The following is a 27093-nucleotide window of genomic DNA, read 5'->3' as shown; positions in this document are numbered from 1 at the left end:
TTGAATCGAAGAAGGACAGTGTATCTCATCTAAAAGCACCTCTCTTCTGCTAACAAGCATTCGTGTTTTGTTTAAGGATGATTTCACAGGAAGACACGAGCTTCCCCAAGGACACAGGCATCTTCCTGGCGCTTCCAGCCTCCCTGTAATGGTGATGTAACGGTGGACAATTCTGCTGTGTGTTTCTAGATACAAGTCCTATTCAACACCTACCCTGAGAAGCAACCTTCCTCTCTTCAGACAGGCCTGACCCTAACAGGGCCAGTTGTTTTGTTTGTTTGTTTCCCCAGAGGCCAATTTGCTAGGACCTCTGCCCCATATTACCCCACCATCCTATGTTGACTCATGTCTGTCTTCAATCAGAACCTCAGGAAGAATATCCAGTCTGGCAGCCAATCAGGGTCCTACCCAGCCACCAGAGGGAACTGTTCTTGCTATTTTCAGTCAAACAGACCCCTGATGCAGCAAATAGACCCCTGACACTGCAACCACAGTTGATGACCAGATGTCATGAGCCAATCATAAAATGATTCCTGTACTAGTAAGGGTCTATACCCAGTCACTTCAAAGTACACTTTACTACAGCTAGAATTCTCCTAATCTTGCTTAAAAGGAGCCTGCGAGCTTCTCTTGGGGTCACAATTTTGCCACTTTGTCAGATGGTTTGACCCCAGCCTGATGGAATTTTTATTCTCAAGAAATTAAACACTCTTGTTGATTGCATATGTGTCCGGTGGTCTTTTGTGGAACTTCTCGTGGACCCTAACACCCTGCACCTGTCTCATTCTGGCAAATGTTACAATAAATAATACAAGAATGGAGTTGTCCCCTCTTCTCTCTCTGGTCTTTTAGGGGACTCACTCCGTATTGTCTGAACATGGTGGCTGAGGAGGGGTAGGGAAGTTGGATTTTACCTGGCACTGTCGCAGGACACATGGCTCAGCTGGACTTTGCCATCTGAAGGAGCTGTTGTAGGTCCTCCCTTCATGGGTACAACCTAGACAGGAAGAGAATAGGCCAAGGATGAATATGTCTCCTCTCTTTTTGGAACAGAAGTATGTATGTCATGTCAGCCAAGGCTAGCTCCGTGGCAACATTTTCTTTCCTACAGCACACATATATCTGCTTGGCACACAATCACAGTTTTTCACTACTGAATGCATTAACGTCACAGACTATATTTTCAGATAGAAAACTGTATACAACTCTCTTGGTAAAAATACATAAAATTATTTTTATTTATGTTTAATCAAATATGAGAATATCATATCTAAAAATACTGCAATGAAAGGGGATTTGGCATGAGAGTATAAGAATTCAAAATTGCTGAATGTTAAGGCATATATAAAACATGGTGGGGAATATAAAAGTGTTAATTAAAATATAGAGATTGATTATAAAATTCTAGTAACTACGACCTTCACTAAATCAAACCTTCCAAGGCTTACTCCCCACCTCAAAGAGCTCTATGCCTTCCTATTTCAGTTTTGTTTTATTCTTAGGTAATAAATTTAAACAAATCTGAAATTACTAATGCATGGGTTATTACATGCTGAGTTAATAGGAAAGACAAAATTCATACTAATTCATTGGCAAAAAAACAGAAGTTAGAGGCTAGAGATCCTCAAGAAGAGAACAAACAGTTTGGCTTAAGTCTCTGGGAAAAAAGCCAAAGAAGTAACTGAAGAATATAATTCATTCAATCTGGATTCAGCATTTACCAGTAACACCCTCTGCTGTGGCCTATACTTTCCATTGAGAGGAACATGGATACACCTATTGTCACTGTCTCCTTAGAAGCCCACGAGACAGAGAGATTTCCAAAATACATAAAGGGAGAACATGTAACATGAGAGGACTGTTACGAAATCAAAGGGCTGCCCCTCTGCTGCAGTGGTACGCTTCTGATTACCTACTCAACCTCAACTACATCAGTTGCTCTTGTTCGAAACAGAAAGGACTCACCTTCTTCCAGGCGTTCTTTCCAATAGCACCATGGCAAAGTGTTCTTAATTCATAATAACAGAATGATAAAGGGCTTATGGAATTTCCAACAGATGTTTTCATAAACTCAGAGTCCTGATCTGAATTTCCAAGCATCACGAATGACTGGAAAAGCTCAGTAACTCTTTGCTCTCTGGTGCCCACACATCAAATGACTGAAGTTCACAGCTGATTGGAAACATATCTGGGAAATGCTTTCACTATATATTTTTTAATTTCCTTTGCATGAGCCGTTAGAGAGATAAAGTGTTCAACCACAAGAGCCTTTAGCACACTGCAAATACTTCTGCCAAACCAAGGGTGAATACAGTACATTTTCAACAATGAAAAGCAATATGGAACGATTTGGGCTAGCATAAATCTCACTGAGCAAACGCACTTAGGAGCGACGTGCCATGTGCCTGTCTGATCTACTGACACAGGCTTGTTTGGATAACAAATAACTTATTCCAAGTGATGGAAGCAGGGAAATCAGAGAAGCAAATTCCATTCATGCTAAATCCAAGCAAACACAAAACGCCTGCCAAGTGGGCCAGTACAGTGGAGTTTCTGGGTGTGTTATATATTTTCATCATCTGGATTAAAAAACATAAAACTGGCTGATTTTTTTGCTACTAATAGGGCAAGTGGTGATCTTGCCTTTCTACATGGAGGGAGGAAACCTAGTGGAAAGGTTGCACCCGCTTGGTAGGCATGCAGGCCAGGCGATCCCTGGCAATGCCAGGCCATGTGCAGGGAGCTCCCAGGAGGAGAGCTGAACAGAGTATTCTACTCTGAAGGGAATGAGGCATTGGAACAAGCTGTCCACCATGCAAGGAACACAACAGTGTCTTTGGCTTCAGACAACTCTGTTGGGAGCCCAGTTTCTCCACTGTTTTTGAACATGCAAAGAAAAACTGGGCAATAACATTAGAAAACCAGACCAAGGTCAGATTGTGAGGGTCATTGTTTAACTTCCCTGTTAACATGTCTACAGTGCTTGAGTCCACACACTAGATTTCCCTGAATGATGGATGGAGATGGATGATTGAGGAGGCTCCAAACATCTGTAAAATTCTCTGTAGCAAATACACCTTCTACTTCTTTCTTCTTCACCTGCTCTCCCTAGCATCAGCTGGCTACAGAGACTTTGGCATACTGGCATTAGATACATCATTTCACAGATAAGAAATTCTTGTGACTATGATTATTAAAGACAAAGATATTCTTATTGCTCTTTGGGGTCCAGTTCTAAGACAAACATGTTTTCTTAGAGCAAAAACACCAGTGAGTTATGTGAAAATTCTGAGAGAACTTTAATATTATCCAGAAATAAATGATCTCCTCTCAAGAAAATTTCTAAAACAAATTCTATATGCCATAAAATTAGTGCTGATGAAAGAGTAGTTAGGCATTCTCTTGCTTCTCATCCAATTTAAAGCCTCGTGAGCCATACTGCATTGTCTCTTAATGGACAGACTAGAAAGGCAGAAGAAAATCCCCGTCACATTTCCACAAAGGGCTTCTCTACTACCTCTAGCGAAAGAACACTTGGCTTTGTTTTATCTCCAATTAAGATCAATACTTTCATAAAATACAGTAAAAATAATGTATTAGAAAAGTTACATTTTAAAGATTACACAATATATGAGCTTGGTTTTTTTTTTAATTATGACATGCAAAAGGCATGGAATGCCTGTTGAGTTATAGTCAGCGTTTCCAATTGGTGACTCTACTCGGTGTTGTGGGCCAGCACTGCTGTCTATGGACCACCGGGGGCCTGCAGGGCACGTTCTGAGGACTAGTGGAAAATACGTCCCGAGTGTAAGGAACAGACAGAAAAAACAAAAAAACTGCTAAATGCTAATACTTAGGACTGGAGGCAAACTTACAGATAACACAGCTGATCTCCTTCATCTTTCAGACAAGAAAATGGATGCAGAAAGTCTAAAGTGTGAAGTGTAAAACAGACTGCAATCCAGGTTCCAGGTGAAATCTACGCTTTCCACAGCCAGGTCTAAACTTTTTATCATATTCTGCAATGAAGAACTAACTAATAACCCAGGAAAAGGAAAAGGAAATGCCCTTCTCATAAAATTAAGTGTAACTGATAGCCACTAAACGAAAGAAAGAAGCCGGCAGAAGAATGAAGGGAATCACTCAGAAGTCAATAAAGGAGCTTCTCTCTTTCTTCAAACATATTTGTAAGAATTTTCTAGAGGGACATTTGTAAATATCCATTGGTTTTCTGCAGACAATGAGCAGTTGTTGAGGTACCACAAGCTTTTGGATAAAAACATCATGACTTCAGCAGGACAGAGTGATTCTTCTCTGATAAAAATTTCCACAATACATTTAAAGCCGCAGTTGCTCCCTCTTCCCTGTCCCTGCCCAGGGCAATCCTGGCACCATTAGGAGACACTGCTAATAGTCACCACGGGGAATGGACACAGACCTCAGGGACAGCCTAACACCCACAGGCCGCCACAACACAGAATTAACTGAGGTCAAATAGACCAAGATTGGGAAACCTCAATTTAAACCGTCCCACAGAGAGTCTATGTTCTTGATGTCTAAACTGAGCCTAATTCACTGGTTCTCAACCTGTGGTTCGTGACCCCCCCAACCCATTGGAAAAGACAGATCTTTACATTATGATTCATAACAGTAGCAAAATTGCAACCACAAAGCAGCAACAGAAGTAATTTTATGGTCGGGGGTCACTATAACATGAGGAGGTGTATTGAAGGGTCGCAGCGTTAGGAAGGGTGAGGAGCCCTGGCCTAACCGGCGCTTTCCTTTTGGGTGTGTTCTAGCTATTTAAATATCAAGTATTTTCAGAGTGAGGAAAAACTTCATAGTACTTCCTTCCTCACACAGACTCTTGTAAGGAACCTCTGCCTTGTCATCCAGTCAACTCAGAACACACATGGCAACGGAAGCAGGAAAACCATAAATTAATTAAATCCACAGTTAAGCAATAAAAACTCGTTTTTTGTATTAGTGGCAACCTTTTTCAGTGGCCACATTATTCCAAGGGAGAGAGGATACCACACATTTTCATCATTATTGTTAAAAATCACCAAGACTGTAAAAATGGCCTTGGCCCTGGAAGGAGCCCTAGGACCTAGCCATGACTGCTTTCTCCATCTTTGTCTAAAAGCCTCTCACTGTTGGTGCTAAGGGCAGAGAAGCGGGTTTTACCACTGCTGTGACTGTATCCTGGGCACCTTGAGCACTAGCCTGCTTCAGTTACCCCGCCCTCCCCCCACCCGACCCCATCATTCCTAGAACTCCACGGAGATACCCAGGGTCACTTTCACAACGAACTTGCCTGCTCCTGAATGCAGTTCCTCATGCCTCGCCCAAGGCTGCCCAACTTCCACCATGCCCTCTCTTGCAGGCATCTCTGTCCAATGCTGACTGCGCTTTCCTGCCACAATTACCTTTGCGGCCTCTTCTCTCTGGCCTCCACTCGGGTGTTGGCTTACACCTTCCTGACAGGCTGTCTTACTAAGTCTCCTGGTTGTCATAAGACCCTTTTTAAGCCATCTTCAACGGCTGCCAGTGTTCAAACTTTCAAGTCCAAACACTGACACTCGATGGACCATACTCAACGTGGCTGAGGTATAGAGGTGAATCTACTCCACAAAGTCCTCCAAATGTGGCCAGAGGAGTTCATGCTGTGACTTGCACATGCCTTCTCCTCCTGGGAAAGCCACATCTCACTCACTTCTTTGCCCGCACCAAAGGACGTACAGGTGATTCAAAGGTCGAGCTCACTGCATCTAGGGCACCGTTCTTGAAACTCAGCTGCATAAAGTGTGCTTCTTCATGATCTCTCTACAGGCACAATGTGCAATCCTTGGTCCCCTGCAACACTTTATATGTAGCAGCAACTACTTAGTAAATATTCAACTTAAATGATATGAAACAGCAAGCACGTATGTACAGCTATTCCTACAAACCACAGAAATAAAACACAGCAAAGGTGCCTATCTATCTCCTGAGGCTCGTAGGCATATGGACCCAATTAAATTTACCTCCAGAGAAGCAAAGTTTTCCTGGATTAACTCAAATGACTTAATTTTTAATAATGTGCCTTTTCTTCCCAAAATCTACTGTGGACCCATAAAATATTGGTTTATTCTTAGGTTGTTTTATCATTGTTGTTATTGATTTGTTTACTTGATTTTCTTTGTCAAGTGTTTTGTCGTATTTACTGAAATTAAATCCCATTGGGTGGCTCTGAAGTCACTTCTTACTAGGTGGCAGAAGAAAGGCGTGCAGACAGACCTGCCATTCTTCGCTGTTCCTGGTCTCCTACAGGGAGCCCCTACCCTTGGCCTTGGTCAATAAGCCCCAAATTACCCCAGTCCGATACATTTTTTTTTTTAATGAGCCGCTTTTCAGAACTTCTCCAGCAACATATGGAAGTATAGTAAGAGGGATAAACATAAAATCTGACTGGCCATTCAAGGGCTTAAATCGTGTCTTTAAGAGTTCATTTAGCCCAGGTTTTATTACTCTTCAAGGCCGTACCTGCATGAATCCTGCAGGCAATTTTGCTTATTTTTGTGGCTAATGGGAATTTTATGGCCAAACCATTTCCTTCATCCCAAGAGAAGAAGTCAAACTCACAAACTGAGTTCCTAAAGAATGTTGTGTGCCCCTCAACGTAACATTCTTCTCGTAGTTTTCTGTTTTGTATCCCAATCAGGAACTCAATATATGATCTACATTAAATAATACACAGTAGACTAAAAATGGTGGAAAGCTATTTTACTTAACTTTCAATGGTTGTATGAACAAAATCTCAAGCACACAGAAATATCAGCTGAATAACAAGGCAGTTCCAAATTCAGCACACTTCGCTCCCACATCACCTGCTTGTATTTGTGGCCTATGTGATTATTAAAGACTATCAAGTGATGAAATCTGGCTGACAGTCTCATGACTTCATAGTATTATAACAATACAATATCCGGCCTTGATAGTCTATGAACCACAAACCAATTGGGCTTCTACTCAATAAAATACGCTTTTAAGCTCTCAATACAATTATACCAGGAAAGGAGATACGTGATACATTAAGGGAAGGAAACACTTGCAAGCTTTTCTCACACGAGCCATACCACCTATCCTCGAATTTGATGTGTTCAGACCTAAAGACATGTCCATCTGTGCGACAGTGTTTCTCTGTGCTCAGCGGCACTGTAGCAAGCATCCCAGCATCAGCACCCCGCTGTCAGGCATCAGTCGGAGGGGAAGAAGTTCCAGCTCTGCTGAGCCAAGACAGAGACAGCAGCACAAGTCACACTCAGGAGTCTGTCGAGTGAAGCCCTCAGTCTGCCTTTCCAACACAGCAGGGAAGTGTCTAGAGGCCATTACCAAAGATGAGGGCTTTGTTGTTGGTTGCTTGTGTGTTCGTGTTTTATGCAAAACTCCTCCAAGAGGAAAATTGAAAATTAACCTCTTTATATAACTGTGATAGGTGTGGCATCACACCTATCATAATTATATTATTCCCAGTTCTTCATCTGAGAATAACTTTTAGCTTATAGAAAGCACCACCGAACAGACATTTTAGCTCATTTTTTAAAAGTGAGGCAACAAAGTTAAAGAAAGTGAAAGACTTCATGCTAATCACACGGTCATTCTTCATGTCTCTCCCTGAACCCAGAATCCATGAGCTAATTGGGCTGCCGGGTGCGCTGGAACTCAGAAAGTGGTCCCTAATAATGACAGGAAAGATTGCACACAGTGCCTTTCAGTGACATCCCAGTGAGATGTTCCAGTGGTAACTGAAAGCTAACGCTGTAAGGCAAAATGCAGACATTGTGGCCGATACAGTGAGAGCAGACTTTTGTGGATTTGTACTTAAACGCTGCTCTAAATCCCTTTATCGTTGGCCAACGATCATGCTATACTCTGGGTCTTTTAACATAAGGAAACAACAAATACTAACAGCTCAGGGGACCAAATTCAAGGACCTGTGGTTTGATTCATGTGATTTTCAAAAGGATAAGTGTTTCACAATTGGGGGTGCGTGATATCAGCCTAAGAAAATAAATTGTATTTGAAGACAGAAAAATGCCAGCAGGCTCTGAGGATGAATTGCAATGGATGAGACAAAATGTGGGAAGAGAAATCCTCAGTTTCCCAGATTAATTTCAAAGAAATCAATGAATAGCACTTCTTTGATGATGAGCGTGAAGAAAACTCTCTCACACACACACATATAAACAAACACACACATACACAGTCTCTCTCTTTCACACACACACACACACACACACACACAAAATAGCACATGTGTGACTGATGTGATGTGCTTCCATGCTTGAATATGATGAGCTTTTATAGTTCATTAAACAGGCTGTCCAGGGCTTGTTGGGGAAAAAAAAATTGTCCAAAAATAATTCACTGCTCCCTGTAGTATTTTATATTTTATTTTTTAACTAATTAGTAGATTCACCAGAAGGTATAAACACACAGGGAGGTGTAAACACCTTGTGTAACTATAGTAAAATATCAAAACCAGTACAATGACATGAGTGATGTCCACATTGCTCATTCACATTTCACCAATTTTTACATAAATGGTGTGTGTGTGTGTGTGTGTGTGTGTGTGTGTGTGTGTGTGTGTGTATGATTTTGCCACGAGTAGATTCTTATAACCAATCAACTTACGTGCTGGATCCCTCAGGCTGTTAATTTACAGCCACAATCACTCCGCCTCTGGTAGCATCCTGAGCCCTTGGCAACCACAAATTAACTCTTTATGTCTATGATCTTGTTATTCAGGAACATTCTATTAAATGGATCACGGTTTGTGTGTGTGTGGGTAGTGTGGAATGAAGCCTTTGAGACTGGATGTGCTCCTGGAAGATTTCTCTTAGCTCCATACAAGTTGTTGGATTGAGAGCTTGTTCCTTTTCATAACTGAGCAGTATTCCCTAGCGTAGACATATCACAAAACGTAGGAACCTTCATCCACTGAAGGACATCTCAGTTCTTTTATTCATTTGTTAGCTTGCTTAATTGCTTTTGTTTTTCTTTTTTGCTTATAAAAACAATGAGGCTACTGCGCACATTTGTGCTTAGGATTTTGCTTAAGCAGAGGTTTTTATTTTAACGAGATAAATGCCCAAGAATGTACTAACCACCAAATGGCAAGTGTGTACTCAGTTTTATGAGGATCTGTGGTACTGATGTCCAGGGTAACTGAACCACTTGACATTTTTCTAGTAGTAATATGAGATTTTCCACTTCTTAACCATCCCTTGGCATTTACATTTTAATCCATTTTGTGAGTAGCAATGTCTCATTGTGATTTAGATTTTCATTTTCCTGATTGCTAATAATGTTGACCATCTTTTCATATGACTAAATGCCATCTGTACATACTCTGTTGAAATGACTCACAATTTTCACCTATTTTCTGTTTTGTTTTGTTTTTTTTTTTTGTTGTTGTTGTTGTTGTTTTTTGTTATGCTCAGAAATTCTCCCACAGAGTTGATGTGCATTCTATGGATGAGACCCATACCTCCTGGTTTCCTTTAGGGACAGTGCTTTTGATGTTAAGTCTCAAAACTTTTTGTACAGCTCTAGGTCCCAAATATTTTCTTCTACATGCTTTTTTCTATCCATTTTTCCTTCATAAAATTTTACTGGTGGAATTTTCCCATGGTTTAGCATGGCAGTTAGACTGTAATAAACATGGCTTTAATATTAAATTTTTCCTTACTATCCAAAGGCACCAAGATTCATTGCAGTAAATAAAAATATATATGCTTAATACTTTGCAAAATCCTGGTTTGGGCTGTTTTTCACATTTCACATGAAAGCCTGTGATAAATTTTGACTTGATTTTTTTTGCATAATTTATAAGGTTCTGGTCCAATGTACTATACTAGTCAATTGGTTTAACTTATTCCCTGTGGCTACCCAATTGCTCCAGCCACAAGTGTTACAAAAGCTAGCTTTCCTCCGTTGACTTGCTTTGTTTAAATACAGTTCGGTATATTTATGTGAGTCTGTCTCTGCATCCTGCCTTGTGTCTCATTATCTGTGTTGTCTGTTTCTTACATGTGCTCACACTGTATCTCTGCAGCTACGTTGGAGTAGGCCAATTCCTCCCACTTCCTTCTTGCTGTTAAGAATTGTTTTGGCTACAGCGGGGCGGTGGTGGCACACGCCTTTAATCCCAGCACTCAGGAGGCAGAGGGAGGCAGATCTCTGTGAGTTTGAGGTCAGCCTGGTCTACAGAGTGAGATCCAGGACAGGCACCAAAACTACACAGAGAAACCCTGTCTCGGGGGGAAAAAAAAATTGTTCCAGCTAGTCTAAGTCCTGGGCATTTTCATGTAATTTCATGTAAATTTTTGGAAAATCTCATCTAGATTTTGGAAAATCTACTAGACCCATCCTCTTTTAAACACTATTTTAGAAACTATTTGCATGGGAATATTAGGCTTAACCACACATCACCCAGAAGTCTCCTGCAGTGGATTAAGCTCACTTACATTTGTTTGCCCAGCACCCCTCAATATCAGGAAGCATGTGTAGGAAGCAAAGGATGTAGAGTACCCTTGGAGGCCTGTAAAAATGCACATTTCTGTAAAATTGGCTTTCTCTTGTCTGCTGCCTTCTTGGCCTGGGCTCCCTTCTGGCCAAGTTTAAACTGAGCCTCACTGCCCAAGATGACTTCAGAACTGTGTGGTCAGAAGAGGAGGGTCATCTGATCAAACTTCAGAGCACATCTGCAGAATCCTCTGGAAGGTTGTGTGGCCCCTCGGACTCCATGTTATGAAGTCAGAGGGGGTAATCCTTGCCATATTCGAAATACAAGTAGGCAAATGCACTAAGAGAAAAGCTACCCACTAGAAACTAGACAAAAATTGATGAAGCAGGAGCTGTAGAAGAAAATGCCTATTATCTGGCAAGAAAAGTAGTTTCTGAGTATGTGATCATACATCCCTCAAGAGACATGTGGAGAAATCTCCACATGCAGAGTCGCTGTGAGTACAAACTGGTATTAAAGGAGGCATTTGTGGAGGCTGAACAAGAATCCCCATGGTTCTTGAATGAGGGGAATTGTAGATTTTAGCTTATCAACTATGGCTAACTTCAGGGCCTAAGTATTTGGGCTAAGGAGTACTGTCCAGTTCTCCCTTTAATATTAGTTACTATTTGCTCTGTAAAATCTGCTATCTTTCTAAGAAAAGACCATAGATAATTCAACTACAGCTCAAAGTGCTTAATTTGTACCAGCGAGCCTTCTCCTTATCCTACATACCAGATAAAACTAAGTAAGATTAATGTTGGCCATATCTTTTTAGTTACAACGTTCTATCTGGCCCTGCTTCACCTGAACCTATGATATAAAACCACATCATTTAACCAGGATAGCACGCACTCCAGGGATTCCCAAGCACAAGAACACTGAACATCAGAATGTAGAGAGCTAATGAAGAATATGGATGCCCAGTGGAAACCACTCAATGTTCATCAATGGATGAATGGATAGACAAAATGTTGTTTATGTTATAAAGCCTCTTGTGCAATGAAACAGTGATGCCTACTATAACCTTGAACATCATACAGTAAGTAAGAGAATCCGTATGGAAAAGGACAAATGTATGGCTACTTATGTGAGATACCTAGACTAGATAAGCTGACGGAACCCAGAAGTAGAACAGAGGTGAGCAGGGACTGAGTTCAGTGGAATGAGAAGAAGAGTGTCCTTGAAGCAGATGGAGCTGATGACTTGGAAGTAGCCTGAGTGCGTGCTGCTGGACTCTCCCACTGAGATGGATTACATAGTTTTATGTTATATGTGATTTGTCATGATACAGTGTGGGCCCACTCACTGAAGGCGAGGAATTGGAGCTCGGCCATTTGAATATTTCACAAGCTGCATTCAACAAGGCTTTAGGAAGAAGCGGTTTGTCCAAGGCCGAGTAACTAGAAGTGGCAGTCAGGCACTGATTCCATCTTCATTTCCAAGCCCGATCCTTTTCATTTCATTCTCCAAATAACTGAGTCTTTATGATTTTTCTACAGTCCCCAGACCACAGGCACAGAAGAGCCTTGTCTTAATTCCTAAAAATATGAAATATTAGCCTGGCTCTTGCATTTAGCACCTCAGGGTGGCCTTGCATGTAGAGGTTTGAAGTTGAGTCCTTGTTCTATATTCACAGCCTCATCAGAGCAGCCCTTCCCCGGCTCCCCAAACCCAGCAGAGCTAGACTGAAAGAGCAGTTCTGCGAATGCCCAGACATTCCAGAGCATTCCGAGAGCTGCTTCCTGTATTCAATAGCAGCCAGCCAATGCCCAAGCATGTCTTCAGATAAACATCTCCAGCCCTTGAACCACCACACAACTGGAAGCGTAATGAGCCGACTGTGGCGTAAATAACCTCCCAGTAAGTGAAGACGACAGTCAAGTTCACGCGCATGCCAATGCTCACCTTCATTATCCTGTCAGTCGTGCTGTACGTCAGCCTCTCCCGAGGAGAGGTCTCCAGCGCAAAGGCACAGCAGCTGACATGGGCTTCTGCCCCAGATGGTAACCGAGAACATGGGACTATGGAAAATTAAATGTGTCAGCTTCTAAAGAGACTGAAAGAGCATACTCTCTCATTGGAACTCAGAAAACAAAAACAAAAATGCTTGCCATTGCAATCTGATGCTTCTGTTTAAGCTTCCATAATGTAGATAGCTGCTCCTGTTTCTCCATAGTGAGTTACATGTCACATACACACATTTTCAATGTCCCAGTTACCAAACTTAGGCAGAAAAATTTTAAAAACCTACAAAAGAGGTTGTAGGGATTTCTGTATCTTTTCCTGTGCTTCCTGAATATGCACCCTAACTTTCCACCCAAAATACCACACTGAATTCTGTCCAGAATGTCATTCACCATGCAAAATGCCATTCAAAGCCTCAGAGGATGCCAGGCAGTGGCAGCACATGCCTTTAATCCCAAGCACTCGGAAGGCAGAAGCAGGTGGATCTCTGTGAGTTGAGGCCACCCTGGTCTACAGAGCTAGTTCCAGGACAGCCAGGACTACACAGAGAAATCCTGTCTCCGGGGTGGGAGGGACCACAGTCCTCAGAGGAAATGATGGTTTGATTCCAAGGCTCTTCGGTAGGATAAGCATCCCCACGATAAAGATGGAGACTGGAAGGGAACACCATCTCATCATCTCAGTCAAAACCAAGCGAGCACTTTACTCTTCTGAGTTTGTACGTCGCTAGCCTTGCAGAACTGATTTTTTTATTAATTAATTTTTTTCATATAACTTATATTCCAACCACAGTTTCCCCTCCCTCCTCTCCTCGCACTCCTGCCTCCCACCTCCCCTTTGCCACCCCATCCACTGCTCCTTCACAGAATTGTTTTAAAGATACTTACAAGAACTTCAAGCCTAGTGACAAATGCATATTATATAGGACACTTTGAAGAGAATGCAGATAATCATACTGAATCATAGTATGGAGAAAATATAAAGTTATAATCCTAGAATAGTTTCTAGGAACCTTTCCCATAAATAGAAGAATATACTTAAAGTCATATTTACATTATCATTAAGTAGATTAGTATGAAATCCAGCATATACACTATCATAAAAATACACCTAGGTTGTGTGAAATTCAATAAAGACACCTTAAAGATTTAATGACATGGAATTGGATGACTCTGTTTAAACATCTTTCATTCTGAGTTGTCCATTCTTACTCTATATCATTTTAACTTAGCTTTTTGGTGGATCAAGTAATATACTACCGTGAGGTGTTAGATCAGGTAATACACTACCGTGAGGTGTTAGATCAGGTAATACACTATCGTGAGGTGGTGGATCAAGTAATACACTACTGTGAGGTGTTAGATCAGTTAACACACTACCGTGAGGTGGTGTTATAAAACATACACTGAGCTGGAAAACCTGCAGTCTATTCCTTTTTCACTGTCTCTCTGTTAGTTCCTTTTCCTACATTTAGTCACTTGAATACCACTGTGCAGCAGACGCACTGGGCAGAGCTGACGGAACCAGGAGGAGTGGGAGGAGGAGGGGTTCCTGCCAGTTTGGTGAGAGCTCCAGAAAATAAAAATGTCACAGTGATAAAGGAGAGATACTCCGCTCTACACCATGTAGCTATGGATGCCAGGAAACATTGCCTGGAGGGAGAGCTGCAGAAAACCCTCAAACTAGTCAGGTGATGCATGTGGAAAGTATGCTAAGGAAAGTGAACACTGTGTGCAAAATTTCATGGTGCGAATTAAGCACAGAACAGAGAGGTAAAAGTAATGAACATCTATCAGGAAAAAAACAGAACTAAAGAAGGATTGAGGGGTGAGCAGGGCCAGACCAAACCAGCCTTGGGATCAGGCTGAGCAGTGGGGAGGAAGAAGGGACTAAGAATAAGCATTTTCTAGGACAGAATCTGCAGTGATCTGTGGACTTCCTTCTTGCTCTACACACCATTCAGCCTAGGTCCCTCTACATGCATGGATCCAGTAGCTGCTCTGGGTGTGGCTGGCAGAATGCTAAAATGGGCATCAAGATTTCTGTTCCTGGACACACATCCACCATGTGAAACCTCTTCTTTGAATGTGGGCATACATTGGAATATGGGGGATATCACCCTAGTCATTAAGATATCTTACCAGACAGGAGGCAGAGAAGGGGAGGGAAATTACACAGCTATAATTAAGTTCCCTGATCACATTAGTTTTCGTGTGTGTGTGTGTGTGTGTGTATGTGTGTGTGTGTGTCCCAACTGGCACTGAGGACTGGATCCAGGACTTCATGCATACTAGGCAAGCAACCTACCATTGATATGTATTTACTTTTTCCTTTGAGACAAGGTCTCATTAAGTGCTCCAGACTCACTTTAAACCTACCATATCACTGAGGTAGGCTTTGAACTTTCTATCCTCCTGTCTCCACCTCCAAGTGCCTGCAACTTCAGGCCTGTGCCACCAGCTCTGACTTCCTAATCAGTTTTTACTTAATGCACTTGACATTACCTTGAGTAACCTAACGTAACAGGCAGTCCCTGTCAGTGAGCCTGCAAACCACCAAGGCCTCCTACTGCTAGAACTGAATAAGGAAATCATTCCACAACAGCAAATGAATTTTGCTGACAACCACATGAGCAGAGAAGAGGACTCTGAGCCTCAGACAGGACCCCCAGCCCTTGCTGACACCTAGGCCACAGCATCTCCAGGCCCAGCGACACATGCCTAGAATGTTAACCATGCAGCAACGAGAAGATAAAGGAATGTATAGTTTTAGGACACTAAGGTTGCCATCACCAGTTGTGCATCAGTAGAACAATTAATGCTTTGGGTACTAGCAATAGTAGAAGTAATCTTTGCCGGGCTGGCTGTGGCTAGAGAAGACATCTATGCTCTGATAAGATGCCCACTCCTTCTTAATAAGGAGGTCAGAGCCATTGTCCTCTGCTTCCCTGATGGAGAATGTCCTAGGCTTGTTCTGTGTTCGAAAGGTGAAAACTGACGCACCTGAAGTCATACAAGCTTTAGAAATCAAATCTCCTAACTTAAAGGCAACCACAACTCTAGGCAACCTACTCTTCCAAATCCTCCAAAAGCTAGGAAACAAAGCCCCTGAGCAAATGGATTGAGACAATTTAACAGGGAAAACTGATCTGTCTTGAGTTCCTTTACCACTCAACAAAAGCAGATTTCCATAAATTTCTATTTTATTGTTAACAAGGCCCTTTAAACAAATAAGGTCATTTTTAATTTAAATACCAAAATATTCTGGTTTATATTCTAGGTAAATAATCTATGCATTGCAACATTTAATACATCTTTTTTCAGTTAGGGAGAAACAAGAGAGAAAGAAACCCTTGAGGTTTTTGTTTTGTTTGTGTTTGGTTTTTCATTTTGTGTGTGTGTTGTTTTGTTCTTGTCTTTAAAAATACACAGCAAAGCCTACTCACATTTCTGAAGCTGCATAGATCAAGTGTAAGTTCTCCTCACGGATTAAAATATATATGGATGACCAAGAGGCAAACCACAAGTTTTCTTCAGCTCCAAATCATAGTGACAATAATAGCATTGAAAGGTGAGTAGCTCAGCAGTGGGGAGATGGTGCAGTGTTCCAAGATGTTTCAAGTGACGGGTAGAATGTAAACTCTAAATAGCGGGAAGTGAAGCTAGTGAATTCCTATGGCTAGACACCACACACACACACACACACACACACACACACACACACACACACACAGAGAGAGAGAGAGAGAGGGGGGGGGGGGGGGCTAGCTGCCGAGTATTTGGTAACAGAGATCATCTCCAAGAAAAGACACAGGATGGTGGGGTCAAGCATAGCAGTGAAACTTGCTTTATTGTACACAAGTTCATAAATTTTTAATTGTATGAAGGCATTTCTAGTAAAAATATTTGAGCTGGGCTGCTGGGGATGTCTTTCTGTATGCTGTGAATGTGTGTTGCTCTGATTTGGTTGATAAATACAACTCTGATTGGCCAGTAGCCAGGCAGGAAGTATAGTACAGGCAGGATAAGCAGAGAGGAGAATTCTGGGAACAGGAAGGCTGAGTCAGGAGACTCCAGCCAGACACAGAGGAGGCAAGTGTGAAGGCAGAACTGAGAAAAGGTACCAAGCCATGTGGCTAAACATAAATAAGAATTATGGGTTAATTTAAGTATAAGAGCTAGTCAATAGTTAGCCTGAGCTAATGGCTGAGCAGTTTTAATTAATATAAGCTTCTGAGTGATTATTTTATAAGCACCCGTGGGGTCTGTGGGGCTAGGCAGGACCAGAGAAAACTTCAGCTACACTGGGCCTGTTAGTGTATGTCTATAGTTTCCCAGAGAAGTAGATCTGTCTGAATCTGTGAGCTCAAGACCTGCTTGAGGAACATAGCAAGATACCACAGTGGGCAGGGGGAGGGGGAAGAGGGGTAACAACAATGAAAGCAGACACACTCATACAAAACTCATCTAAACTGTTTCCCTGGAACATCGCTATAATAATAAAGTTATGGTCACCTCTTTTTTTTATTGTTAAGAGTTGCCAAAACAGTTAATAACAGGAATCCACTGAAGCCACAAGTTGTCTTCAGTCACCTGCACAAAGCTGTTCTGGCCACAGGCTTCTTTTGAAACTGTTGGTCCACCTTGGCCATAAAAGACCATGAAAGGAGAAGCCATGAGCAAGGCAAGGGCTGACAACCCTCAACGACTCTTACCTTGCAAGAAATGAGACTCCAAGATGGAAGGGCACAACACTTGGCACCTGAGTGCCCTTGTTGAGACAAGTAACTGTCAGGTCCCCACCCACTCAGAAGTCCTAACCTGCCCCTCAGGTCCAGTAGCACTGCAGCATCTACAAAAACCCTAGATTGAGGCTGGTCCTCTTTTCCAAGATCCTTTCTCAAGTCCATCCGCAGTACAGTCTGAATCATTGGGAGACAGACCCTTGACTCAAGAGTAAGCCCTTCCTTTGGGGATGCAAAACCTTGGGCAAGCATTGTCTAGGTGGAGGACACACAGTAACTACCTGGCAAATCGGTCAGGTCAAGGTGGAAGGAAAACAGAGGGAGGGGAAGGAGTGCTTCAAGGTGACAGCCAACACATGGCCATGGTTGCCAAGAGACTGGGCTAGAAAGAAACAACCCTGTGCATAACCTGAACTCTTTGAGCAGCAGGAAATAGTCAACAGTGTTCCAAGTATTGTTACTATTCATGGCCTTCTTTGACTCTTATGTATCAGACCCTAGTGGTGGTTGGCTGTGAGGTGCACCACTCTATTTCATCCTATCTGTCTTAGTTAGGGTTACATATGATGAAGCACCATGACCAAAAGCAAGTTGGGAAGGAAAGGATATATTGGGTTTACACTTTTGCATTGTAGTTCATCATCAAAGGCGATCAGGACAGGAACTCCAACAAGTAAGGAACCTCGAGGCAGGAGCTGATGCAGAGGTCATGGAGGGGTGCTGCTTACTGGCTTGCCCATTATGGCTCGCTCAGTCTGCTTTCTTATAGAATTCAGGACCATCAGGCCAGGGATGGCACCACCCACAGTGGGCTGGACCCTTCCCCATCAATCACCAATTAAGAAAATGCCCTACAGGCTTGCCCCCAGCACTGTTCTCAATTGAGGTTCCCTCCTCCCCAATAACTTTAGTCTGTGTCAAGTTAACATAAAACTATCCAGTATACCTTCCTTTTCCTTTTATGAGACATCATAAGATATGTTTCAATCAAATACGAAAGTTAAAAAATGGAACCATGGCCTGAAACCCACAAAAAAAAAGAAAAGAAAGAAAGAAAGAAAGAAAGAAAGAAAGAAAGAAAGAAAGAAAGAAAGAAAGAAAGAAAGAAAGAAAGAAAGAAAGAAAGAAAGACAATGCACAGAGGAATCGGAGGCCAGCCAGACTGTAGGAAATAAACACTGCCTAACAAATCATATACTGTTTTTTCTACCTTTCATCAAAGCATTGTGGACAATTAATATTTCATGTGTTCTATGAAGAAAGAGGTTGGAATTTGACCTGTAAAGTTTAAAACACACCTTCTTCATTTATGATTCACTAACATATATCCAGATAACAGATACATTATTGTTCATGAAGGAACCAAAATTAAAGGGTGATTTCAGTCCAAGTAAATATGGAAAAGCTGCCAACCCCATCTGCCTGACTCCCAGTGATCTCATCTGTTTTCATCAAACAAAATTAGGCTTTCTCAAATTAAGTTAATCTTTTGCCTAGTTATTAGGCTATTTGGATAATAAGAATAAAAACCATCCTAAGAGTATGCTAAAATACTTGCTTGAGAAGAATTAGTAATAATTTATTTATTCTTGCTTTAGGAAATATCCTGGGTTTATAAAAGTTAAGAACAATTGGTTAACAGCACCATCACCCATAACTACCTGGCAAGTGGCTCAGTAAACACTGTTGAATTAATGAATAAATGGGAGATCTGATTGATCTGATTAGAGTAAGTAGGACTGTGAGTGCATGAAGCACAAATGCACACTGGCAAAATCTTTCTGAGGACACTTTTGGAAGAATGAATGGTCACATTTCTGCCCTCCAGCAGATCTACTCACCCACTTCCACCCACATATTTGAATGTTTCATCCCCGGTTGGTAGAACTGTTAGAGAACGATTAGGAGGTGTGGCCAGTCACAGAAATAACAGCATGGAGGATACCCCCTCTTTCCTTCCACAGACTGTATTCTAATTTCAGCTAATTCTAGAACTGCACTTCTGTATTGATGAAACCAGCATATCACCAACTCTCTTGCCTCATCACTTAAAGACAAACGACTTATAAATTCTGAAGGGAAGGCCTGGCCTTTCCCCAAGCCATTTAGTGCCGTCCACTGTAGTAGAACCTAAACACACCCCTCCAGGCCTGGATCCCTAGGTCACTGTCCCCAAAGAGTTATAACACATGCACATAACAGGGCTCCCAGGTTAACTCCTCGGTTGCTTGGCAAAAGCTAAAAATCTAAACATTTGTCAGAAGACAGATGTCAAATGAGTTCTTGTACATCAATTGCCCAGAATCCATACCGCGACTGAAAAAGCATGAACTGGTCTGGGAAATTCCTAGCTCACCATATTATTGAGGTTTTGAATGCAAGCTGCAATGGCATATGTACTCCTTCATTCCACTTCTGTATAAGGAAAGTACGCATGCAGAATTACATCATAAAAACCTGCAAACGTTCTGGGATGGTCCTAAGAAATTGGGAACAGTTGTTTCTGAGCTGGGTGGGATCCAATCAGAAACACTTGCTTTTTCTTTCCTGTTTAACTGCTTAGTGTGTTAATGTATTAACGTACCAGTTATCTAGATAAAGTTAAAAATGCAATACAACTATGCTAAGGAAGTGAGTGAAGACAGCCAGAAAAGAAAATTAAAAGACAAAATGTCCCAAGAAACAACGGAAGGTGGCTAGTCAATTTGGGGATCCAAGTCCCCCCACGTCCACTTATTCACACAATTGAGTAACTGAGAAAGACCTTTGACATGCATTCACCAGCATGCCAACATCTGAGTTAGATTTTCTTGGTCATTATGGGCTGTTTGGCTTTGGTTCTTATGTCATCATTCTAGAAGTTTCAAAGTAGAAAGGGAGCAAAGGGTCAGAGAAAAAGCACGCCCTCCCAGCTACACAGCACACGTTTCCCACACCAGAAGTGGCTGACTGGGACAGATGTTCACACTTGGCTCTGAAAGGTGAGGCTTTCACTTCCTCTGCAGAAGGTGTCTTTCTATTCCTTTCCTTCTTCTGACACCAGGGGTTGTCCAGCCTCAGCCTGCATGGGGTGGGGGTGGAGTCTCAGTGGAGCCTAGGCCCACAGTTAGAGCTACGGCGTCTATGGGCTAGTAGGCTGGGACACTTAGCTCTGTCCCATCTCTGCCATGTACTAGTCCTGGGATGCTAAACACATCAAGAAAAACCCTCAGTGTCATCATTTTCTCATGACACAAAATGCGGCTCTGACATTGCAGAGTAAGAGCTCAGCTCCTGGCTGCAAGTAAGTGCTCCTGCCTAGTTTGTGCTTTCCGCTTTGATAGAGAGGATAGTCTTTGTAACTCGTCACCACTAGGTAAGGCCCCAGAATCTGCATTTTAACCACTTTTTCCCTGATCCATTAGCTCTTGAGGAATGCTCATTTTGCTTCAGGGTCTCTCAAAGCCACCAGGCAGCTTTTATGGCTGTTTCATCCAGTTAGCAACACCAGGTTTCAGCTTCCTCTATGTTGTGCTAACAGTTGAGAGGTTTTGCCCACGATGGTTGAGGGCCAAGTCCTCTAGGAAGCCTGAGATTCACAGCCTGCACCCATTCCTCAGGTATACATCTCCGTGAAAGGCCTAAGCACACTGGGAGGAAGCAGCAGGCAGCGCCTCAGAATGAAGGGCCTTCAAAGCACAGCACAGTTATTACATCATTCCGTCACCACCAGTGCGCTAGCTCACGTGAAAAGTGCAATGTCTCATTCTCTGATGAGAAAACTCATTGCATTTTGCATAGCTCATGTATCATATACAGTATCTGCATTTTTGTGTGTTTCATAATATGTATTATGTACTGTGTTCCCCGTCAGATTAAACGTTTTGACTCTGGTACCATTGTGTCTATATGTCACTTGATTCTAAATGAAAGCATGAGCACAAAGTTCTAATTCATGGTCTCACTCTGTCATCCCAACTGAGTAGAAAAAGGCAGGGACCTCAGTGTTAGCTTGGGGACGGCCGCTGGCAGACTTAGCAGGAACACAGCTGCCACAGCTGGCTTAGACTACATGCTAATGACCCATTATTGTTTTCCCTGGAGTTAACACATGGGACCAGAAGGTTGCTGGAGTTCCCCAGGTTCCTCAGGAGGCCAACACCTGATGCCTCAAGGTTAATGCCGAGCTGTGTGCTGTGCTCAGAGCTCCTCTTACACTGTCTTTGGAACCATCGTTTCTCCACTGTGCAGTGTTCTTTGCTTCAGCTCCTTGTCTCTCTCCTTTCCCAAGGCTAATACCTGGTATATGACCACAATGTCCAAAAAGACCCAAAAAATGTTCGTAATTTCTCACTAAAGAATTTTATGTATCTACTAAGGGCAATATAGTTGAATAAATAGAGGTATTATATCTTAATATCAAGCTGAAAAAAGTAAAAATAGTGCAATACAAGAGCTAAGATGGAGACAAAAAAGAGGCAGAGGAAGGGGCAGTAACCAAACCAAGTATGTATGAAAATATAAGTGAACTTGCTACTTTGCATGCTTAAAAAATACCTGTGTCTGTCATGTAAACACTTGGACAGAGAGAAGTGAGCCAAATAGTAACAGATTTCATAAACCACAGTACAACTGTTCACTTCTGCAAAGGGAAATGATGAGTAAGTTCTTTCTTTCCAGTTTAAAGTTTCTCCTGTAAGCCTAAGTTACGATTCTAACCAGAAAAACACAAATGAGGCAAACCACTTGCAGTCTCTAGTACCTGGGAACAGAGATAACTATGTTCCTTAAAGTCCATAGCACCTTATTATAGCAAAGAAAAACTATTAAGCATGTTTCTTTCTTCTTTCATGTCTACCTGATAGAACTCTGGAAAAGGAAGATCATGCAGAGTCACTCAGGAAGGTCCTCAGCAGGACCTGTGGAAATCCTGACTTCTCCCAAAATGCTCAGAGGGCACTATCAGAACTCAAGACACTGAACTCTCTGGTCTGTTCTTGAGTCTACTGTACTCCATTTATTCCAATAGAATGTTCTGGAATTGTGGTACCTTAAGTTTCCCCTTCCCTTGGAAGATGAGGATAATGGGAAGACAGCATGAAGACAGATGAGGTAGATGGATGAGGAGGGAAGGCTACACACTTCAGTCATTACAAAGGCCAGGAATTCCCTTGTGTACACAGGGTACTGTGTGTCTAAACAGCACCACTCTCTTGCCTACCACGAACATCCCTGCAAACATGAGAGCTAAGACGATGGAAACAGAGGTAAAAGTATTCTGCACCCTCCTACAGAGATTAGAGAGATGGGTAGAGAGATAGAGTAGATAGATAGATAGATAGATAGATAGATAGATAGATAGATAGATAGATAGATAGATAGATAGGAATATAATATATAATATAATAGATATCATGTAATAATATAGATAGATGATAGATAGATAGATAGATGATAGATAGATAGATAGATAGATAGATAGATAGATAGATAGGAATATAATATATAATATAATAGATATCATATAATAATACAAACAGATAGATAGATAGATAGATAGATAGATAGATAGATAGATAGATAGATAGATAGAGTTTAAATGGAGCTACCCAATATGGGGATATAATGCCTCTCCAAGAAACAATAGACTATCAAACCAAAAGCCCATCATTTGTTATGGGATACTTCCCTTGAAATTGATGGCCAGAGACCCCCAAACCAATACAGTCTATTAACATTGCTCTTGGTTATTCTCCACAACTTGATACTAAGACATTATTGCTGAAGACACCACATACATGAGTCATGGTACATGGAAGAATTGCACTGGCACTGATCTGGAAACATCATCCCCACTGGCTAGCCTTCATAGTGTTAGAAGGCACCGTGCACACTGCTGAGGAAAAGAAGGAAAGTAATCAGTGGTCTTACTCAATTACAAACCCCAAAAGCTCTAATGACGATCAACCTGTCAAGATCTGCCCTTTGGTGCAGTAGTGGTACAAATGTTAGGGGAGTAACCGACCACTTTCTGATCAGATTTACAATCTGCTCCACAAGGTTGAACTCATGAATGGTATCATTAACTGAGCCAAGAACCCAAGTCTAAATTACAGGCCCTGGGGCAGGAACTACTACTATGATTCTTCAAAGTGACCATGTCATCAATCCGTAAATACTTATCTTTATACCCAAACTTTAGTATCACTCTCTACTCTCATCATGATTAATAGAGATTCACAACTGATCAAACTGTGGAGAATAAGAGACTATGGAGTGTTCAGCCCTAAATGATGGGACATCTGTATCGTACCACATCCTGCCAAGGCTCCAGGATCATCTGGGGTAGAGGGAACAGGAAGATTTTAAGAGCCAAAGGCTGTGGAGAAAGGCTGCAAATGTGTTTTTCTGGACATGATAGGGGCTGTGGCACATGAGAATTCCCAGTGACTGAGACTACACAAACAAGACCTGCCCAAGATCAAGCCAGTCAAAACGCCATCGTGGATAGGGGAGAGACCCACAACGTTCCACTGCTAGCTAGGGGTCTATTGGCAATGGATGGATTCTGCGGAGGAGAGAGCCACAGCCCCTGATAAATTGCCCATTACCCAGTGCCTGGCCCTGCACATCCTGGCAGCAGGAGGTGAACTCTGAGAGATTAAAAAAAATAAATAAATAAAAGAGTACATGAGGTTGGAAGGGAAAATTCGTGGTGTGGGAGATATGGGAGAAGGAGAGAAAGGAACTTGGGGACAAATTTGATCAAAGTACACTATGTGAATGAAATTCTCAAAAAATACAGTTTTTAAAAGGAAAAAAATAGATATTAATGTTTGAGGTGTCAGCCATGCTAACTGCCCTAATCTGCTCATCACACATCCCATACACTTCACACTGTATCTTACACTATACAAAGATATTCTTTATCAATTAAAATTAATAGTTTCAAAACAGTAACAGAAATTTGGTCTCTCACAGTGAAGGCCAGGAGTCAAAAATGAAGCTGGTCCGAAGCTCCACATCTGAAGCTCCCTCTGAGGAAGAGCCCCTTGTGTCTCTCAGCTCCAGCTGTTCCAGGTGTTTTGCCCCTGCTTCTTTGGGGCATAACCCTGTTTTCTGTGTCTATCTATTCTTCTTCACATAGAGATAGTTACTGGTCACCTTAGATTCGGGGCCCTCCTAATGGCCCAATATGACCTCTTTTGGATTGAATAATATCTTGAAAGACTACTTCTAATTAAGACAATACTTTCTGAGGTTCTGAGTATATATGAACTTTTGGGGAACCTCCACCCCCACGTGTCCTGCTGTGCTCTGACCTAAAAGAATATTTCTGGAGTACATATCCTAAGCCCTGGCCTGAGTTTCAAGTGTCCCCCACACGATGCCACCCTACATATTCCCTCATGTCCGCCTTCTAGGGGCAGGTTTCTTCACTAAAATGAAATAACAAAAATAGGACACGCAACACCGAATGATTTGTGGGAACTACACACCACAGAAAGTTCCTGGGAAGTGTCAAGTGGGGGCCAGGGGCCTTGGGTACTGCAGCCCCTGGCCAGGGTGGGAGGAAAGACCTGGGCTAGAGCCAACAGCAGGCGCCACCAGACGGCATTCCAGACAAGCGTGAGGGCACCAGGGCTGGGGGCAGGAGACTTCGGGGCTGCTTCAAAGACGAGTGGGGAGAGCAGAGATTTAATTTGGGAAGAAAAAAAATTTAATAGGAACCAAAATGATAAAATTCGGGTTTAAAGACTCCTCTGGCAGAGGAGGGCTAGACGAGCGTGGAGCCTGGAAAAACCAAGTGTTGAGACGCCTTGACAAAATACGCCCATGTGCATGTGTGCAGATCACATAGGCGTCGTGTTTGCATCTTCTCTGCCACAGCGTCTTAACAACTTGCCCCCGAGAATGTACCAAATGTGCGGAGCTGCTGGCAGCCTCAGCCCCTCCCACCTCGCTTCCTGGCGGCTCCCGTGCCAGTCCTGTGCACACGTGCTTCGGTTTCCCTCCTGCCGCCCACCTGTGTTCCAGCCAAGAGCCAGATGGAAAGAGGGGTGAGAGAGAGAGAGAAATAAAGGTGCCTGCAGCAGCAGCCATCAGGGAAAGCGGCCCGAGGTAACTCACCTTTGCACCGCTCACAGCAGGCACCCCTCTGCTTGATGGCCAGCGCACAGTCCCGTGACAGCACAGGGCACTTCTCTCTCTTGCAAGTCACCTCTTTGTTCTAGACAAAAAGAGACAAGGGACATCGGGATCAACTCCACTCGGAATCCAAACCCACAGCTGCAGTTGCCTCTCCCTACCCTGCCTTCAATTTGGCAAGAAAGCTCCGAGATAGCTGATGGAATTTTTCTTTCCCTGGAACAGAACTGTCCCCCAGGAATACCGGACTTTAAGAAAAGTTGCGTGCCTTCAGAGATGAGGGAAGTTGGAAGGCTCCAACTTTAAATGCCAGCCTCGCCCAGATAACCCCATGCTGAGGAAGAAGCTTTCCCCAGCTCCACCCTAAGGTTGCTTTTTAGTATACGCTCCAGAAATGATAATATTTGTGTAAATCATATTTTGCCCATTGGCTACCTGGGCCAAGATTGCATCGTGAGAACAAAAATATTTTCTCACGGCTGTCCAACAAGCCTTCATAGTAGAGTGCATTAAAATGCACCAATCCAAAGTTCCAACTCAAATAACGACAAAGTTGAGCTTTGAATCGGTTCAGTAAGAGAAAAAATAATATTCCACATGCCAAGCAGAGACACAGTCCTCAGTGTTTTATAGCTGTGGGACAGCTGTATTACATTAGCACTTATGCTAATGAAAGTGTGGTAAGCATTTGCATCTTTGGTTTTATCCCGAAAGGTTAGCTGTTAAAATGTCTTAGAGGAGATCTGAACAGGACTGCGTGCTTCGACTCCACAGAAAGCAGAGAAGTGCTCTTCTGATCGCAAAACCTGACCAACCAAATGAGATTTGGGTTGTAACAAAGGCGTATGATAGGCTATGTACTGTGGCTCCCATTCTGATTTAAATCCTATGTGAGACATTTTACAGATAAGAAAACCAAAGCTCAACTCACTGAGGGTAGCTGGCCTTCCAGTCCGGAAGCAGCTTCAGGGGCCCCAGGGAGACTCACCCTGAAGTCACAAACATGCACCGCCCATGCCCTAGCCTGACTTCAGGCTGTGGCTACTTATAACCTTCCTTTCCCGATGTGTGACAAGTTGGGGAACCACAATCCTGGCTCTGCTCGGCTTGGAACATGCCTACAGCTCTCTTCAGAAGAGGCCAGGAAAATGTACTCTGGCAACCTTAGGAAGAGGCACGTGTTCTCGGTGGACTTCCAGGAGTGGAAGGAAGGTCTCCCCAGCTCTGGTCTAGGGCCCTGGAGAAGTGGGCCTGTGAGTATGTGAGGGACAAACTGAGGGTGCACACGGTGCACATTAGAATCTGAGAGCCCAAGCCAGGCTCATCTCCCAAGTGGGGACCCCGGGCAGTTGAAGAGAAAATGCACCCTCTTTGTGTTGCTCCCCAAATTCGTTTATGCTCTAGAGTTCACAAGACACTCTGAGTGTCTCACTGAAAACTGCCTAGATTGTCGTCCTTCCTCAGTGATTGGATCCAAGGAGTCGCGGAATCCTATGCCCTCAAATCTCCACCACAGTCCTCCTAGAGCAGGTGGGAGGGAGCAGGCAGGACTGGACCCGCCTCCCAAGAGTTTCACTTCCATGTCAGTCTTGCCATTGCCCCGCTCTGTTGCTTTGCTAGGCCACCCGAGGCCTACCATGGCCAGTGTTGATATTCCCAAGGTTGTCCCCAGTCTGGGGGACATACCCAAGAGCACACACCTTGG

The 27093-nt window shown here is 42.8% G+C and overlaps 1 protein-coding gene across 1 annotated transcript in view; it reads right to left on the bottom strand.

Annotated features, from left to right (window-relative positions):
* The window catches only part of Bmper (BMP binding endothelial regulator), a 253931-nt gene that overhangs the window by 196052 nt on the left and 30786 nt on the right, over nt 1-27093 (bottom strand). Inside the window, exons 3-4 of the mRNA XM_006991683.4 lie at nt 25371-25470; nt 915-997 (exon numbers count right to left, since the gene is read on the bottom strand). Of these exons, the coding sequence (XP_006991745.1) occupies nt 915-997; nt 25371-25470 (183 nt within the window). The remainder of the gene's footprint in view (nt 1-914; nt 998-25370; nt 25471-27093) is intronic.

Source organism: Peromyscus maniculatus, chromosome 7 (assembly GCF_049852395.1).
Source record: "Peromyscus maniculatus bairdii isolate BWxNUB_F1_BW_parent chromosome 7, HU_Pman_BW_mat_3.1, whole genome shotgun sequence".
Classification (NCBI taxonomy): Eukaryota; Metazoa; Chordata; class Mammalia; order Rodentia; family Cricetidae; genus Peromyscus; species Peromyscus maniculatus.
This window is presented reverse-complemented; position numbering and strand designations above follow the sequence as displayed.